The following is a 20504-nucleotide window of genomic DNA, read 5'->3' on the forward strand; positions in this document are numbered from 1 at the left end:
CAATTTTGTGACTTTTACTTGCGGGCGCAATTTGTATTTCTCTTTATTTTTGTTGTATTGTTCGCCGCTGTGCAATGCATTTATCATGCACTTTTGGAAGTCCAAAACGATTCTGCCCCATTCAGTTGTAAAAAAATGTATTGCAGCAAAATCATATTTTTAATTGTGCACACACTGAATGTGAAATAAATGCACTTTTCTGTTTTTTAGGGCTCGCTCTTCGGGATTGATAAATGACAGGGCCTGACAGAACCCCGAAGCGCAGTTAAATTATAAATTGGTGCCAGAGGCTATAAAAAATATTTCCACATGTCCAAGCACTATTATAATAAATGTTATTCAATTTAAACTGTGTGTGTATGTTAATACACATACGCAACATTTGTGTGGGTATATGAAAACGCTGACATCTACTGTGCGTACGTCGACCAAGGACTGCTAACAGATTATTTTTTATACCCTGAACCCATTGAAAATGTGTAAAAATAAGGTCTTGTGAAGCTGTTTGCCACAGGCAAGAATCTCTTTACCCACTTTGTATATTCATAATATGATTCCAATTGAAAAATCCACTACTTAAGTGAATGCTGACTTCCTTTTATCGAATTACCGAATATTTAATAGCACAATAAGACCTACTGCAGGCAATTTCATTAAGATCTGTTGAGGAACACATACGTTATTGGAGAAAACAATTTTTTCTCTAATTTATTATTTTTTTTCTTTTTTATTTAAAATGAGCCTAAATTGTGCCTTTTTTTTATTTAAAATAAGCCTAAATTGTGCCTTTACCAATAAAATAGATAAATGAAGCGTATTTGATGGCTTAGGCCTTCTGTTGATAGATGTAAGTTCAATATCTCCCATTCAAACACTCTTATGTATACTTATATTTATCTTACAGACGTTGTCACAATTAAATAATATTACAAATTTTAATGTCAAACAATATGGTACTTTGCTAACAAACTCTGTTGGTTAAAGGAAAAAATGATATTGCATTTTTATGGACTTCTACTAAGGTAAGCGACAATTGCTTTTCTAAACTTTCCTACATCAAAATAATAATAAATAATTAGTTTATTTTCGGTTTATGCTTTTATTTGCTCTGCGCTTAGTTATGTACAGCGTACTTTTTAATTTGCTGTGGCTAATGTTGAGTTAGAGCATGATTCATAAATGAGTTTTGAATGCAAGGACTAGATTTTTGTAAGTAAAATTTTTTTTATTTAGAATTTTCGATCATTTATTGCGAATTAGAGAAATTATTCTTGATATGATATCATTTATAAATAAGCATATATAACATAAATCTTACTTAGTAAACTTTACTTTCTCATATGCTGAACAAATTATTTTTAATGAAAAAAAAAAGGAAACTAGATAAGTAGATGCGCTAAGCTGAGTATGATTCCTTGTTGATTTAACTTCTGCATGTATTGTTTTTATTATTTTATTAATTTACTCAGGCTTTGAAATTGATTTGTTCATTGAGAAGCGAACAAGTTTGCAAATAAACAGAGCTCCGAGACCTCTGAGTCAGTCGGTCAGCGGGTGTGTCAATGAGTCGGTGAGCCGGTGAGTCGGTGAGCCGGTAAGTCTTAATGCCTTTGCGGCATTTGGCTTGTCAATGGTTGTTGCTACTCGGAGCACTCGTCTGTTGCTGATGCAGAGGAAACCTGCGTCAGTTGGTTTGGCAAAAAGTTTTCTTTGCTCCGATTGCTGGCTTCGTGGCTGGCTGTGGGCTTTATTGTTGGGTGTTGCCTTTGCTTTTTGCATCCTGCGGCAATTGAATTGAAATTCGTAATTATTCCCAGCAGCATGGAAATTTATTCAATTTTAATTGAGTTTCTTTTGTGTGTGTTTTTGGGTACGTGCTAAAGTGTGGCTCCAATGCGAGCATGGCGAACAGCAAGAAATTGAAATGAAATCTGCAATATAATTAAATGAAGGTTCAAGTTAAAAATGGAAACTAGTTATATTTGCCACTGGAACCTAAACTCGTTTCGGTTTGTTGCCATTTATGACTTGCAAATTCTCAAAAAAAAAGAACTTCAAATCCCGCATTTAACAAGTATGCGTGACTAGAAAATATCCTGTATCCAGCTCGGAGTGCCATATTTCGGCAGCTTAGAATTTATTTGCCCCAGTGAAAAAGACAAGAACTTAGAAAATAGTCCTTTATTTTCTTTAGCTCTTCAGTTGATACCTCCGCAAACCTAAAAACTTTTATTACGAGAAAAAATCTCTATTTAAAACGATATTGAAACAAAAACTCAACACTCAAAGATTGTTACTTTAAGCTTTATGTTGCCAAACTGCTGGCTGTTCTAAGAAGATACAAATTAAGAGACAAGTTTGCATTAATACTTAGCTGAACAAGTCGGACAGAGATGTCTTCCCAATGTAACATTCAGAATGAACGTTTTTCAAAGCATTTAATCACACTTTAAATAATTATACCAAAGCTACAGATTCATAAAGCGTAACAGACGTAAAGAGCTCGGAAGCATTTGAGCATAAATTGAAAAGGTGAACATATTAAATTGTGTTTTCAAAGAAATCCCCATTCGCTGAAGCAAATGTTAAATGGTTGCAATTGTTGCTCATGCCATTTTGCGCATTTGACCCATAAGCTCATCCGAACACAAAACCCAGCCACCCTCTTATGCATGTTGCCCATGTAACATATATATATATATGTATATATATATAAATGCATATTGTCGGTGTTGTGTCTGTATTTTCGTTTTGTGCTCGGTCGTCGTCTTAATTTACCATTTTCATGGAGAAATCGTAGTTCTGGTTTATAGTTTGTTGCATTATTTACATGGCTTGCCGGCAACTTATCATCAATCAGCAGACAAGCCAGAGCTCTGCTCCTTCCCGCATCCAAAATGTAATCCCACAACAGACAGCAACACACGTTGGACACATTTATGTTTTTACCTGTGAATGCCAAGAGAAGGCCAGCCTCTGCTCGATTTCTATATGCACTCATCTATCTTGTTGATTGCTCGCCCCCCTACACCTGACTACCTGGCTGCAAGCATATTTATGACGCTTTTTTGTTGAGTTTTTGTCAGTGCTATTGTGCTATATGCCACTGTAGCGTTCGGTTAAAGATTTAAATTAAAAACAAAATACTAAGAACTAAACTTTATGGAATAAACGTTCTCAACAAATCGTTAAGCCTTATATAGGACAACAGAATTTTTTAAGTAGAGCTGTTGTTGTTGCTCAATACAAACAAATCTTTTTGAATACATAAACAACTTCTGCCTAATTGATCAATACGCATTCAACTGACGCTTCAGTGCGCGATTTGCATAACTCGAGTGTAACGAATTCAAGCAAAAGGGTTTTCCGCGCTATAAAAGATGTAAAACGCAAAAAATCACGCATACGCCGGGTTGAAAACAAAAATGAAAAAGGCAATTGACAAACGGACAAATTTATGTATGCGTAAAAGTGAGCAAAGTAAATTTAAATTTCGATTATTCTTCACAATCCGACATTGCTCCGATTTACAATATATGAACAAATGAAATGTAATTTTACCCTACTTAATTGAAAGAAGAGATTCGGCTTGTACCTAAATTCTTCCATATACTCTATAAGCTGCACTAGGCGAAACTCTCCCAAGTTCTGCGGGAAGTTGACACGCCCAATCACGCCCTTATTCTCATTCGACTCTCCTTTTCTTCTCGCTGCATTGTAATTTGCAAGCTTCTTTTGCGAATGCCATTTCGATTGACCGAGAAAGCATCTTGGAGCTTATGGCCCATTCAGTGCTGAATTCGGCACGTCACCGAGCTTCACTTATTTTTATTTACCCACCGGATTATGCTAATTTTTAAAGTGATTTAGTGTAGCCAATACAAGGCAAAGACAACGTCAAAGAAAATCGCAATTCAACGCAAAAAAAAAGAAAATAAAAGCAAAATGCTCATGAATTTCGATGTTTTGTGTTAATTCCCTGTGAAATTCAGTGGACGGCATCTCCAACCACATTGACAGTATGAGACCTCGTTCATCGAGCTATTTCCTGTGAAAACTGTCGCACCTAAAACGATTTCCACATACATATATCCTAGTTAAATTGTATATATAACATTTTTGCAAAGATAACCCAGGCGAATTTAATCTGTAAATTAAAATTCGAGTCAACCAATTTAAGTATAGTTAAACTTATTTCTAGTTATTATCATGGGTACAGAGTATTATAATGTCAAGAACTTCGGGCTAGAACATTCTTATTTGGCGCAGCACATAAAAATAAAAAGAAAATGAAACAAAATAAAATAAAATAAAATAAAATGTTACTGGGAGGCATTAAAGAGGTCCCATTTCCTCACCATTCGTAGATATTCCTTTTTCATGCATTGCGTGTGCTGCAAAATTTTCACTGACGCACTTTTGCCTTTGCGAGTGGAGTGTTCCTGGTACTTGGTGGTGGCTGCGAGACCCTGCCATTTTGTGTCGCATACTTTAAGGCAAATCAACGTAATTCTTCAAGTTTGATTTCGTGTGTTTAGCTGCGTGTTTGAGTTGGCTTACTTAACCCAAAGCCTGCGCTGATGCCACTCGTCGCAAGCATCTACTAAGAAAGAAAGAAAAAATACCCAAGCGAAAAAACAATAACAATGAATGTGCGATAATTTTACATTTTATCAAGTTTGGGACTTTGCCTCGCACTCGACATTCGTCGGCGCTGCCATTTTTTATACGCGCATTAAGCGGATTTCGGTCTAAAGCCCAACCACTTCATATGCCGCTGCCAGCACATATAAAAAATGTATAAAAGAAACAAAATGTTACGTATACGGCATGACTACCGAGGGCAGATGTCACACACTCACCCACTGCCACCCACACACTTACACTGAGCAAAGCGCTGAGCCAAACTTCTTTCGTCTGTTAACTGTAAGCGGCTTAGTGGTGTCGGTGGTATCGCTGGCTCTGGTGGCTCTTGTCTTCTGCTGCCAGTGCTGTGGTTATAAAAGTAATTCGATTATAAGAAAATTCCAAGAAGAAAAAAGTTCACAAGATGGCAAAGTTGAAAATGCACGCAAGCCGCTCATTTATAATTAATTGCTAACAAAAAATTTCTAATGGGCATAAAAATGATATAAGTGGGTTTTAAATTAATCAGCAACATTTTAGAAAACGCACTTTAACGGAAAAACTCCATTTTGCTTGCAATAAGGGTAAAAATAAGGGTAATTGCATGCATGCTACGTTCATATAAGTCATGAGCGCGAAAACAACCTAGAAGGTCTTTAGGATGGTCTTTTTTGTACTGCTCTTTATCATTCTATGAACGATAGCCTGGACTTATTGCATTTCAAGAAACCCAGGCCTAAAGCTCTTCGTCTCAGATTACAATTACTTTTTCTTCCATAAACCTCACACCATGAAAATTGGACTCTGTATTTCGATTTTTATGAAATTATTAGGACACAAATATGACATGTCTAAAAATATAAAAGGACAAGGCAATATTGTTTCCCAAAAGGGCTACTTACAAATTTGGGGATTCAAAAATAAAATACAATTGATCTCATGCTCAAAATAGCGAATTTCAATATCGAATTCAAACGATTTCATGGAAACGGGGAAAATTATGGGTCGCACGGGAACTAGGACGACGTACACGATTTTCAGTTGTCCTTATATGTTCTGAGATCGAGTCGGTCTTTGACGCTAACTAAAAATATAACACGTCATAGGGTTGAACGTGCTTCCTTCTGCCTTTTAGATACATATTCTCACATTCATTTTACCCCACAATCCCATTTTCTAGTCTCAAAATATGAAACAGGATAGGCATAATCTACCTAATTTAAGTTTTAAATTTAAACTGACTTAAGCTATAATAAATTTGTAATCTCTAAATTTTTTATGCATAAACAATAATTTACGGCTTATACAAAACATTTAGGAAAAGTTGAAAAGCATAATTTTTCTACGACTTGATAAATACAATGAATCAAATGAAGATCTTATTTAAAAGAGCGCTGCAATAATAAAAAGCAAAAAGTTATTCGAAATGAAAAGTTCTCATATGCTCAGAAGCTCACGACAGCTGACGCTCTTCAGGTTCTCATGCATTTAGTATTTTTGGTAAATTGTTTTTAGTATTTTAATTTGTCACATGCCGTCAGAACAATAGAGCTGAAAAAAAACAAAAACAAAAAAAAAATACAATACATGTGAAAGCTGAGAGACTAAAAATTCATTTTAAGTTGCCTTTCGTGTTTTCTATGATAATTCCACGTGCTCGTTTTTGGGCATTCAGCAGACACCTAGGCACACACGTGCACTCAACACACACACACACACACACACACACACACACACACATAGGACAGGCAGGCAGGCCGCATGGAAATATAAGCGAAGCAAAGGATAAAATGTCGGAATGCCATTGCCACCATAAAACTGTTAAAGTTTTAATGACGAGCGCTCAACAGCAGCAGCAGCAGGGGCAACAACAAAACTAAAAATAGCACATAAAAGTGCCAAATTCGGGAGTGCCCGACGAGCAGATACCCTGAACTTTTAGTGCCAAAAACACAAGCAATAAGGCCGGGGAAAGCTATCAATGATGCGAAACAAGCCTGAACAGCGCATGCCATAGAAGGGCCTGTTATACGCCTTTTAAATCTAACCAAGAAAATTGCATTGTCATAATATATGAGAGTTCTTATTACTCTTGGACAATAACCAGACTTTAGACAAAAAGGAATATACACTTTGCGAATTTGGGTAAAAGTCTACAGCTAGGAAACAACTACTTAATTAAAAATCGCTTTGCATGCTTTAAGTCGTGCCTTCCTCAACTCATGGAACAACTTGCCATCGCTTCATACAAATGAATGCAAGTGTAGACGAGCTAATAGACAATTTGTGCACTTGGCGCTAACAACCGCGTGTCTTGTCGATATTTTTGTTAATAGATTGTGTGTTTCTTGATATTCGATCTTGGCAGCTTTCCAAAAATAAAATAAACTTAATCTGCATATACCAAACAATCAGCCTTATGGCCAATATGGTGACTTTAGCTCTTAAAACATTATATGCACGTCCAAAACAGGGACTTTCGATATAAGTTACTATTGTTGGCGTGGAAATAGAGAAAGTTATCTTTATACTCCAAAATTTAAAAAGTCTCTAACTTTTAAAGGATCTGAGAGGGATATATTTATACATATGGACAGATGGACAGGCAGATGGACATGGCTAAAAAGTTGATCGTCTTTTGATGCTAACTAAGATATCTGTAACCTACACTTGCACAAAATACGTGTTACCTATTTTGAATGCGCTCAGGCTATTAAAAACAATAAACGCCCTATAATGAAGTCCCAAATGAAGTTTTTATAGTAAGAGCTATATGATATAAAATATAATATATATAAGTTTGATTAAGAGAGTGGGATTGAGAGAGAGACTGTCGTACATAATCATCTGAAAATATATATATATATATATATAGTTATTAATATGATCAATAAATCTACAAATATAATATATCTAATGGCCTCACGTAAATGCCCTAAAAGGGTATAGAAAGAATCGGTACAGTTGTGGCAGTTAGAATGGCATTAACAATAGTTGACACTGCGGCAAAAGCAATTTCGAGCAATGAAATAAAAGCAAAAGAAGAGGAACAGCAGGCTGACAAAGAGCGGGACAGATGGACAGGTGTGCGAGTGTCTTTATGTGCGCGTTGTCAACTGGTAAGTGTCATGTGGTCGACTGATATCTTTTCCCCCACTCTATCGTGCCCGGAACTGCCTTTGTCCGCGTTGTCGTTGTCGTTGTCGTTGTCGTTGTCGATGTCGTTGTTGGTTTTATTCTCGTTGTTGTTGATGGCGTTGTCGTTGTCTTCTAATTGCTGGCGACCGATGTCCCGGTGGCTGCAATTAAGCAGCGACACGTTTTACAAGATAGAGCGCAGCGCACGCAGCTGTAATAAACATGCAGAGTGCTGCATATAAATTGTTGCATACTTAGCGGGGCTGCCAGACCGATGCAATTGAAGTGGCAGCGCGCATTGCTTAGACGTCAAATCAACTGCAATGCCAAAACGATTTGTTCTAATTTGCTGATGTGCATACAGATTAGAGAGCAGGACCCAGAAATAAAATGCGGTAAGAGACAGTTAAATGGAAGGGGGAAGGAGGATGCAGTGTAATGAGGGGCAAGCAGCTTACGAGAGCTGCACAGAGTTTACGCTGCGGTTTGTCTGCCTGTTCATCTTCTTTTTTCTCTTTGTTCTCTGTCGCTGGATTTTGCAAAGAAAAGCGCTTATGCTAAATCAATTTAAAACCAATTTTCAACTGGAGAAGCAGAAGCAGCAGCAGCGGCAGCAACCTAAATCCTGGTGGTTACAGCAAATGAGTGGAGCAGGACTTTGGCAACGTTGCGTATTAAATATTCATTACTCACAGCTACTTCTTCAGACTAGATTCATTCGATGTCGCTACACCTGCTGCAGTTGTTCTCGTTGTTGTTGTTGTTGTTGTTGTTGTTGTTGTTGTTGTTGCAGCTTGTGTCTGAGCTACCCAATTGGCTTTTCATTTTGGCTCACAGTTGTGTATCTGTGTGTGGACGCGGCTGATGCTATTTAAAAAGCTGTTTTTAAAGACATCGTATTCACATTTTCGTTTATCGACCTACACGTTATTCCGTTTTGTTGAACGTGATGCGAATATTCAGACATACATATATGTATATATATATATATATATCACATATGCAGCAGGGGATGGGGCAATGCTTAAGACATGCCTTGGCACACACAGAAACGGCTTATACCCCTAAATGCACACACACAAACACTACAAATTGTGCTCAATATGGCGTGAAAACGCTTTGTTGTTCGGTCTGCCTGCCCTTCAGAATATTGGCACTTTTAACTATTTTATAAAGGAAACGAAATGAATTTTCCGTGTACATTTCTGAGTTATTTAATGCGCTTAACCCTTATCATTTTAAAATCAATTCACGTCACTCAAACCAATTAATTAATTTGATATAATGGAATTGATAAGACTGAGTAATGTGTGTGCTAATGGGCAAATTAAAATATCTGTATAAAAAATGTGCTTTCATAATTTTTGCAGATTTACTTGCTATGGGGCACGAATTATAATTATAGATTACTGTTTTGAAAAAGTGCAGAGTCGAGTTAATACCATGGCTTATTTTCCTGTTAACGATTTTTACCCCTAAATACAACCATGAGTGCCGCAAATGACTGGCTAGGAGATACCCAATAATCAGCTTCGCAACATGTATGAATCTGCTCCTAAGCAAAAAAATACGTACTCGCCGTTCTTTACAGGCTTGGAAATGTTTTCCTCTGCATTTTCATCCATTAATAATTATTACAGATTACTTGTCTTAATGCTAACCAATTTATTTAAGCTAACTAAATGAAAGTTTATTTTACATGTTTACACTAGGCCAATAATCGGATCAAAGGCGACTTCGAGAAAGTGTAATTACCTTAATAATAATAATCAAATTATTTGTAATCAGGGTCAAATCAAATTAAAATAACGCAAAAGCTTTGACTAGTCATTTAAACATGTGATAATTATGGTATAAATCAACATGTTTGCTAAATTAAGTTCAAGCAAGTTTAATGTATCTAGTAGATATAATTATTATAAAATGAATACAGCTGCAGGTATGTCTTTCCATTTAATTGCACAGATTGTTTTCAAGTTCAAGAAAGGGTATAACATACTTCGACACCAGTTTGCGCAGCTTAATTTTCGGTGCATCCTGTTGCCTGGGCGTATGCGTAATATGATGTGGGCGTTGATTGTTGATTGATTAGTTGGTTGGTCTGGCTCGCTTCTTAGTCGATTCGATGGCTGCAATTAATAAGCGGAAACTAATTGGTTTTGCACTTCAATCCGCTTCGAACAATCCGGTATTTCGTTTAAATCGAGCATTCGCAATGCTTGTCAGTTTGTGGAGCTAAGGTAAATGGCCAGATGTCATTTTACAGATTGCCAGCATAATTCAAATTTATTTTGACTGGAAAGTTTTGACAGACAGGCAGTCAAGTAGGCTGACTGACATATGTGCCTATGAAATTTTAAAGATCGGATGCGCAGTGACAAACGTAAAACGTTTACTATCCCTGACACAAAAATGCAATACACCGTCGCATGAAACTAATTAATTTGGAAGGCAGGCAATTCCCCCTGCCTTAATCAACAAATCGATAAGCTCTTCTCCTGCCAAGGCTGAAATTGAAACAGAATCGAAAACAAATAAGTGATTAAATTAGAAGCAGCTTGCCACAGGTAGAAGGTTTACCATTTAATATTGTCTTTGGGTTAGCCAAGCTTAAATTGATGCCAGCAATCACATCTGAGCTGTGACAGACTGTTAACTTTATTTCAAGTGTATTTAATTGCTGCTTTAAATAAACAAAACAAAGAACGAGCAGGATGCCAAGCACACTTGCAGATAGACGGGCAGACTGTTAGAGAGGTACGCAGATGGCTTAGATGGTTCTATGCATATAAACAATGGCATACCACAGGGCGTATACACAATGCTTAGCATTTAGCTCAGGTCTTATCTGGGCAAGGGTAGGGCATACGCTTCGATGCATCGACAACAACAAATTACGTTTAGAAGAAGAAGCTGCACATTTTACTAAATATGAGAACCGAAAATCACGCATACGCATAATTTCATTTTGAATAACTTACATTCAGTTCATTCTAGCGTACAAGATGAATTTCCATAATTTCAATGAGTACATTTAACTCTTTTGCTACAATAATGATATAACAATTGAAAAGAAACAGTTTTTACAGAATTTTCATACAATTATTTATGTGCAAAAGCCCAAACTAAATTTTGTAAATCTAAGATCATTCTTACTCTTTCCACTTTCCTTTCTTTCTCTATATCTCTCCTCTCTTTAAATTGCTGGAATATTGCTCTTTCTACGAAAATATTATTTAACTTAAATAAATTAAGTTAGTCATAAAATAATCATAAAACTCTTCAAAGCTACATACTCTATTAGCATTTGAATCTGCACGCACAAATGTCGCACAAGTAGCTCGAAGGAGAAGCTTTGCATCTTAGCCTTCAATTGCGTTGGCAGTGTTTGGCACCTCCCTCCCCCTTGCTTCATGCTGCATTCGCTGAGGCAGCTCATTAACTTTGCAACGTCAACACTTGGGGTGGAACGCTGGCTGCGCTGCCGAGGGTGCTCCATAAAACTTGAGCTATTTAACTACATATATCGCAGTTTCTGTTTGTCTGTTTGTTTATTTGTCATTCCACGCGTCTGTTGGTCCAAGTGCGTTGCATAAATGTTTATTCGGCGAGTCATGGTTACAAATACGCAGTTGCAAATGCAGCTCCACTAACCGCCAGCCGTTGTGCGTCCTTAGGTGAAGAAGCTTTACTTATGCTATTATATCGTAGATTCTCGGATATGCGTCATTAGCGGGGCTCAGGCTGAAGCACACGAACTTCAGCTACTTCATTGCCGTATTGCCAGGCTTCAAATATATAATTTGCTTGTGCCTTGCACTCTGGGGTCTGATTTGGCTTCGCATGCTTTTCGGCGCCTGGCCTGGATTGTTTTCCACCAACTATGTGTTGGAGCTTTTGCTGCTGGCAAAATACTACAAGTCCCAGAGTCTCCTGCTTATTACATCAAGCGCACACACGTGCGCTCCTCTGGAGAGACGCGAGTGTGTCTCTATGTAAATCTGCACATACTTTTATCTGCGGCAAGTGTGATTTGTCAGTACACAACTGCATGGTATAGTTGGGGCTTCACTCTCTGGGGCACGCTTAGAGCCGGATTAATTTTTCATATGGCCGCACGAATTTCTGAAGGGTTCCCAGTTTGGCTATTGTTGTTTTTGCTTGCATTGCATCTGTTTTATTTTGAGCTTGACGCCTTTCATATGGCGCATATAATTTGATTTATACGCGTACCAATGCAATCAGATTAGCATCAATAAATGACTGTGGTTGCCCGCGACAGAATGACAGATAGGGCACGAGAGCGAGCAGCATTATGTGTTTTAAATGAAAACTGAAGCTCGATGGGCGCCCGAACTTAACTGTGAGGCGATTTTGAAAAAGAATCTAATTTTTATAATACACAAACACCCCAGATTGTGTATAGCGCGTGCATGTGTCAGCTCAGCACGTCTGCAACATTACTCATACGCCGCGTGGCCAAGCTGCCGAGCTGCCGTGCTGCCTGCAACGCTGACGTGCTATTTCAATGGTCAATCAAAGCGTTCGAAGCCAGTTCCTTTATGGTTTTTTATAGTCAGCTAGATGACAATACCAAGTAAAATTGCATGAGCTCAAACAAAATTGCTATCATCGCAGCTCGCACGTTGCCAGTCGCTGGCTTTTATTGAGTTGGGAGGGCGTTGGGAGTTATGTCACAAGCAGATTCTGGCTTAGGGGGCGAAGCAAAAATCTATGACGCGCACGCAGCAGTAGAAGGAGCTGCGGCAGTGGCAGCGAACCGTGGAATTCGCTGCAGTCGATTGACTGGGATTGAGATGAAGCAGCGCCAAATTTGGAATGTTTCAATTTCCAGTTGAAATTGTCCGTTTGGCCCGACAAGCTTGTGCCATATTTCGTTTCAGCCTGCTCAGGTCATCTGTATCTGTAGCTTTTGGCCAAAAGCAACTAGCCTTCGGTTTTATACACCTGCAAATAGCGCAGATGCGTCGCGTTTTTGTGGCATTGCATGCTCTACTTGCCAGCCGTGCAAGTTGAATAATTTTCAAATTTGACGTCGGATATATGAACCACTTTTACCCAGTTGCCAGCCCAAGCTGCGCCCCCTGCAGTATCAGTAACTATTGGCAACATATTCCAAACGGAAGCGCCAGCGGAAACACTGAACATGGAGGTAGCCCATCGAGTATTATATGTATTGAGCATTTGCTCTTTCTCTCTCACTCTTTTCTGCCTGATTTTCTTTCTATTTCTACTGAATAATGCATATGGTTGCATAGCATCATACGTTGTCATAGCGAAGTCGGCAAAAGGATATCGTAAAACGTATCGACAGAGTTTCCGTATCCTATTAAGTGTGGAAATTACTTTCATATGCACATTTTGATTTCCTAGCTGCAGCATTTCTCAATGCACCAACTTCCACCGATGTCCGCCATTTCCCCGCAGGGCAAAAAGACAGACAATTGTGCATCGCGCCGGGTCATTGCTAAAGCAGGCACGGCATGGCATGAAACCGGCGCACAGGAAACCCAACTACAGGTGCAATTGCTTTGAATTCAATCAGCCACTTTATGGCCAGGAAAATTATGGGAGTGCACAGTGGGCCAAGTATACTACGCGGAAAAGAATCAAAAGTCGGAATCGACATGTTTCGTTCGCTCAACCCATGAATCTTAGATCCTTAGATTTGAATTTGACCAGGAACATCGCCAATCTGCTCCACGATTCCGCTAGGATATCATTTTTACATCGAAAATAAAATTGAATACTTTAATTTCAGTGAAGTTATAGTTTTGTCGTTTCGACGAACAAATGAATTTTAAACTTGGCATATTATGGAACCATGCGTTGCATGCAGCTTTATTGATTTTGTATGCATGTATAAAATATACCATACCCAGCCATATCTTATTAGAGAAACGGGAGTTGACTTCCTCTGGCAAACTATCATCTCTGTTTTTGCTCCCTTTATCATAATTATTAATGCCGCCTGCGGTCTAGATAACTCAATTGCACACTTTTTCATTATAATAGGCCTGTTTTTAATTAGCTTTTGCATTTTATTAAATTTAAATCATATTCCAATTTATATGCTGTACTCATTTCGCAATTGTTTTTAAATACACAAACAATAGAATTACAATAAAACATATTATAAATCTTTTGCTACATTCAATTGTTTTGCTCAAACCTCATGCGAAATGCAAATTAACTATATAATAATGAACTACGTGCTAATAAACAGAGAGTTCGATATGAAATACATAGACAATAGGATATCAGATTTGTTATTGTTTATGCCTGATCCTTACTCACAATTTGTAATCAGAACTAAAGTTAAAACAAACAAGGGCTAACGATTTTAGGAGTGAGAAGAAGCTTGTTATTTTGGTGAAGATATTGTGGAAATTTTTCCATATTTCGGCCGGTTCTTTCTCTACACATTTGGCTTACATATGTGGACCCTAGTCCACAGTTGAAGTCGCCAATGCCTATTTTTTTCATTGATAGCATAGTAAAGCTTTAAACTCCCAATAAATAAAAGAAATGTTCATACAATAACTACATTTTCGTAAGATCATTCCCATATAGCTAATTTACATAGAAACAGACAGACAGACTGCCAGACAGAAAGACCGACGGACGGTAGTACCTTGACTCAGCTGTTTATACTGTTCAAGAATAAATATTCCATATGCGGCTATATTCTCCTATGGGTTACATTCTTAATGGCTTTTATCATATGGAAGACTCCGATGCAAATTGGGCTAGACGCTCTGCCATTAAATTACTGTCGACTCCGATGAGTTATCCAAGATATGTGTGTGAAAGTGATCCTGTTGAAGCGGAGCATAGCCTCAGCTAATTATTCTAAATATATTATTAAAATACCAATAATAATAACCCGACCGCAAAATGATATAGCTGATAGTCAAAAGGAATGGTATTAGGTGTGCATCTGATACTACCCCATATCTTTCAGGTTTAAATAACACTTTCAAATGTGCTCAACATTTCAATAAATCATGAAAATAAATGAAGTCTAAAATTAGCAACCAACAAGCAGGGAAAAAAAGGAAACAAATAATAATAATAAACTGGGGAAGCGTAACAAAACCCAACATCATATAGGCCACTGAAATATGGAATGAACCTAAAGCAAAAGCTAAATAATACGCTGCTCAAAACAATAATAATAAAACAGGGAACCGAAAAAAAAAAATATCAAGCTACTGAAGTTGGCTGGCGATAACAGCAAGACCCCAACTTGAGGCGACGGCAAATTGGTTGGCCTGCGTTTTCCTCAAACGATAAACCTTTACACTTCATTAGGCGTGGAAAATTTCATGCTTCAACAGCTTGACGCTGCAATGATGCCAACAAAGGGTTTGATGCCAATCCCGGAGCCGGCCGGTCAGCGGCCGTGTTCAATCAGTGAATCAGATGATTCAGTTTCAGTCGATTCACTACGTTCGGCTGTCATTCCGCATGCGACATGCAAAACGAGACAGAAAATGGATTTCGAAAAATCTCAAGCATCGCTTGGATGCTAAAAAACATATGCACAATATGCAATCGAAATGGGTCGAAACTACAAAAATCCTCTTGACCTAGTCCGGAAACAAAAATAGGAAATGAATCTTAGTACGTATTTTATTTAAATATTCGATTCAGGTTTTTCATAACCAATTTTGCATGCTACAAACTCTTGAAAATAAATACTTCAGACAATTGGCATAGGGTATGAAAATCTGAACAACTGCAATAAAATAGAATTTGCCTTTTGCTACTTTCTTTTGCTTTCTTTTGTTATTCTCTGAACTTGCTTTGAGTGTTTTGTTGTTTGCAAAACTTGTTTGTGCATTTTTCACTAACAGCCAATTTCGATAGCGACAACGTTGATAAGAAGACAACAACAACAACAACAACAACAACAAACGCAACTTCAGAAAGGGCAATGTGCTGACATTTAAGGCGCCGAGGCCAACGTTGCGTATACGCAATTTAGTAACTTCTTCGCTTATAAAATGGAACTTAAGAAAAAATTATATAATATACAAGCATTTTGCGAAAGAAAACTTTTGCGCAGGTTGGAGTTGCGAAATAATCGTATTGCAGTTCAATGAAAAATATAACTCTGTGGGTGTGCGCGAAAAAATAATTGCACATTCAAGTTTTTTAATTAAAAACTACGCCCGATTTGTGTGAAATGTGCGCGAAAGGTGACAAAATAAGCATTGGAAATCCCCATTTCTTGTTTGGTAAAATTGAAAATACCATGGGGTCCTAGGTTGGCAGATTAGATAAGCTTAAGAGTCTCTAAAGGAAAACAACAGCTCGTGAGCTGAAGTTAAAACTGCATAAAAGATTACATTTGGGCAATATAAGAGTAGATGCAGGGCTCAAGTCTTTCTGAAACATATCCTTATTTTGTTATGTGTACATTTCCAGATTCGATGTATGATTTCCTAAATCATCTAACTAAAGTTGTGGGAGCACAGCCGAAACGTTGCATAAAAGCTCTGAATGGAGCTTATAATTACACGCCCCTCCGCTACGTCAACCGGATACCTTTGCTGACAGGCAACCAATCAAGCAAGCAAATATCCACCTCTGACTGTGCCATATTCTTCTTCTAGCGTACTCGAATGCTGTCACGTTAGCTCGGCCAAGCAAACCGCAGAGCCCATGCATAGAAATTTTGAGCTTTGCGATAATGCAAGGAGCACGCTCGACATTATTAATTTTAAACGCCCGCTGTGAGTGAGGCGCACAGACAGCAGGTGGCCGAGTGCCCAGGAGCACAGAAAGCGAAAGCAAAAGAGAGCAGCAGATGGAGTGGCATAAGAGAAGGACAAACCCTTATATACTAATACTCATTCATAAATTTTGTGTCATAAGCGTGCGAAAATTGTACAAGTATTTGAATTTAATTATGAACTGTGTCCCTGACGCAGAGACAAAGGCAGAAAGGCGATTGTAGCCGCGACGACTCTGAATGCGATTCGCTTGCGCTACTAAAGTCTCTGTGATAAATGGCATATTCTGTGGCACCATATAAAGAGAGAGAGAGAGAGAGAGAGAGAGAAACAGAGGGCGAGCGAGAGAGAGAGGGAGCGATTGAACGTGAGGAGTTGGTAACATTAGTTTAGGTCGCATGGAAAATACTTGAGCTGAACTTCACTTTTATCTCTCTGTGGCTCAAGGCCCACACACACGAGCACTTATATATTGCATATAAAGGGCTTTACCTGCACGCCATTACTCAAACACACACACACACACACACGACGCCATCCTAAAAAGGGTTACAGTTGGAGGTCTCTGTCCTTCTCCTCCCGCTCCATCCAACTATCTGGCTGAGGACGCGCGTGCTGCACTCAAAGGAAACGCCTCGCTGCATGCAACAATGTGCAAGTCAAGCTGAACAGCGCTGTCCCGTCGAGCGACTGACTGCTGCTGGCTGCGAGTCTTCTCATTCACTTCTCTACTCTTCGCTTCTCTTGGCTGCAATTGTGACTACAGCGGCAACTACAACTGGTGGGCCAACAGCTTGACTTTACACCTCGTTGCAATTTACTGCGAAATTGCGAATTGCACCCTGGCGTTTATTTTGCACAGCTTTCTTCGGCTTTTCCGCAGCTGCCCCATTTGAAAGTGTTGATTGGCATAGAAGGCTTTACTTAGCAGCTGTGTTAAGCAAATGTCACGTAATCCATAATGTAATGCAAATATGGCCCATTCATGACAAAAGTTTCGCAACGAAATTATGTCGATTTTTGATTATTATAAACCTGAAATGCTCAATAAATATAAATACAATTCTACCAACTATACATTAGTTATTCGACCCTTGCAGAACTTTAATATAAACGTCCATTATCATTTTTGTTCCAAAATATGAATATGACTTCCAGGTGTCGTACATTCTAAATGGACGACATAAATCAAGGCAACATGAATAATGCGAATATTATGCCTAGCAATGAGGGATATGAAATAGCTTTTAAGCGCTATCAAATGATACAGCATTGATTAAATGATATCAGATTACATATGTGTGCATGTGTATGTGTATTGCACATAACCCAATTACATACTCCATTCAGGTGAAACTCACAGAGATTGGCAACACAGGCACAGGTTATGCCATTAAATTGCAATTCCTTTCGATTTGCGCTACATTGCTTGCCCATTTATCTTGCAGTACCGCAGCAGTTCCCTTCCTCTCTCTCTCTCTCCCTGTCTCTCTCTTTCTCTAGCTCATTTCTCTCACTCACTCTCTCCGTATGTGTGTGTGTGTGTGCCTGTGCTTTATGCAATCTTCCAGCTTTATGCCCTTTAATCTGCGTCGTGTACTTGACACAAATACGGTAGAAAACAACAACAACAGCAAGAACTAGCTGAGTTTTATGCACACACAATCTAAACACTCAGGCACACACACACACACACGCACGCACACTTAACTGCATTTTGCATAAAAGTAGAGGAGAAAGCAAGAACGCCAACGTAACGCATATGCCCAAGCTGGTAGCTGAATAAATCTAGCGCTGAAATGTATGCAACACATTTATATGTGCACGCCCTGAAACAATGCCAGGTGGCATCCAGTGGAAACAGCAGCCAAAAGAAGTCAACTGCACGCAAGGCGACACAACTGGCAACTTGGCAGCGAACCCGATATATATATACTATATGCACAAAAGATATACATAAAACACAAAATAAAAGGCGAACTGGGTACGTAACGCGTTGGCCCCTTTATTAATTCTAAATCATGGCTGCATGCTACATGCTGCATGCTGCAAGCCGGAAAGCAAAAACGTTGCATACATTTAAGCGCAGGCGAGTTCCGTGCTCACAACGGAAATAATTCAAATGCAGCAAAGTGTTGCAAGTGCTGCCTCTCAACTGATGAAGTGTCCACTTAAAGGTGCCGCCCTTTGCAACTCTGCATTAGCGCTCTGATCGGCATGCGGAGTTCAACGTGCCGCTGAAAATAAGCCGGAAGCATTAAGTCGCACTCGTCTGGCAGCCAGTCAAAGCGAAATGCCCAGATATGCATTTGTGGTATGACCCCTCCGCTCTAACCAGAATCCAGTATGGCACTGCACACACAGTCGAGCGCTATCACGTACGCAGGGCAACAACTGAGCGGCAGCTTAAGACAAAATGTATTCATACAAACACACTGAGCCCTGCAATGGCATTAATGGCGAAAAAGCAAAATGGTTGAGCGTGCTGTTGCCTAGGCCACAAGAACAGAATACAACAGAATAGAGCAAACCGGGCCTGAGTGGCAACAAGCCAGCAACTAGCCGCAATTGTAGCGACAACAACAACAACAGGCAAGCAGGCAACAGCACACAGGCAATCCCTTTGCCCACGCCTGCAGCATACGCTGCGTATGAGTAATGTGCGGCTTTCTTAGCTGCTTTGATGCTGCCATTTTGTAGTTTCTGGCCATAGTCGTGTGTTGGCAAGTAGTTTTCAATTAGCTCAGCCTTGACAGGCAACACATCCACAAACATACTAAGCGCACATTTGAGTGCTTTTCACGCTTACTCGCTCTCTCTCTCTCTCTCTCTCGCCCTTTGTCTCTCTAACGCTCTTTACCTCTTTACCAGTTGAGCACGGTATTTGGCCAAGTTACTTAGTGTGCCAAAGTAACAACAGCAAAAAACACACAAATTGATGCGTGGCTTCCAAAAAGTGATGTATTTTGGATACTATACACATGCATGCCAAACACGGATAGTGTATATGTGTAAACGATACTTTTTAATCTACGAAACATGCTCTAAAAATAGGAAATTGTTCTTTTAGACTGGGGTGAAATATTAAATGCTATGTAGAATCTTCATTGAGAATTTTTTTTGACGCACGGATAGACGGATATTTTTACTATCGACTCACTGCTCTAGATGAAACCAACTTCTGGCTGTTACAAACATTTTCTCGAAACCAATATACCTTACTTTAACCAGAGGCTTTCCGCTTTTAGCCAGCTGTAGAGGTCCACAAGCAGAGGCTGGTCAGCCAACCGACTGTTGGTCGCGCTAGGGTGGTTGGGTGGTGTTGGGGGCAAGCTCAAAGCTATCGACTGCGCATTTGTTTTCATCGGCAATTGGCAAGCGAAAGCTTTTAGCGGAAATGGTGCACGGCAATCACTTCAAATGCACAGAAGCAGCAGCAGCAAAACGCGAACACCAAATCTCCCCGCCTCTTTGTCCGCATGTCTGTCCATCCGTCAGTCGACCAATACCTCTTAAGCCGCTGCAGCTGAACTTTGTTGCACTTTCAAGAGTTTTTCCGACGGATACATGGCCTAAGCAAGCTTTTTAGAGAATGCATCTATGCTTAAAAACTTATTTTTTTTGTAAGAACATACAAATAAACGAATATTTTTAAAGCATTTTTAATTTTTTTGTAATCAGTTAAGGTATTATTAATATTTTCTATCTTTAACAAATTAATGTTCCCCAATTTATATTTCTAAGTTCCTTTTTTCATTAACAACATTAATTATGCACACACTTATTAATTTACGTAAAAATTATTTCCAAACTTTACATCACAAACGATTTACGATAAATTAATAATTTTTCAATATTATTATGTGCGTATTAATCACGTTTAATTAAAATGACATAAATTTTTTCTACATGCACAAGTGTGCAAATTTTACATTGTAATTAATAAGCTCAAATGAGTTAAAAGAATAGCTATTCGCA

At 38.7% G+C, this 20504-nt stretch overlaps 1 protein-coding gene across 1 annotated transcript in view; it reads left to right on the forward strand.

The window, feature by feature from the left end:
• The first annotated feature begins 918 nt into the window (after nt 1-918).
• Nucleotides 919-20504, forward strand: part of LOC6629584 (probable cytochrome P450 28a5) — a 58590-nt gene continuing 39004 nt past the window's right edge. The window contains exon 1 of the mRNA XM_070207188.1: nt 919-1022. Within this exon, the coding sequence (XP_070063289.1) occupies nt 991-1022 (32 nt within the window). The 5' untranslated portion in view covers nt 919-990. The remainder of the gene's footprint in view (nt 1023-20504) is intronic.

Source organism: Drosophila virilis, chromosome 2 (genome assembly GCF_030788295.1).
Source record: "Drosophila virilis strain 15010-1051.87 chromosome 2, Dvir_AGI_RSII-ME, whole genome shotgun sequence".
Lineage (NCBI taxonomy): Eukaryota > Metazoa > Arthropoda > Insecta > Diptera > Drosophilidae > Drosophila > Drosophila virilis.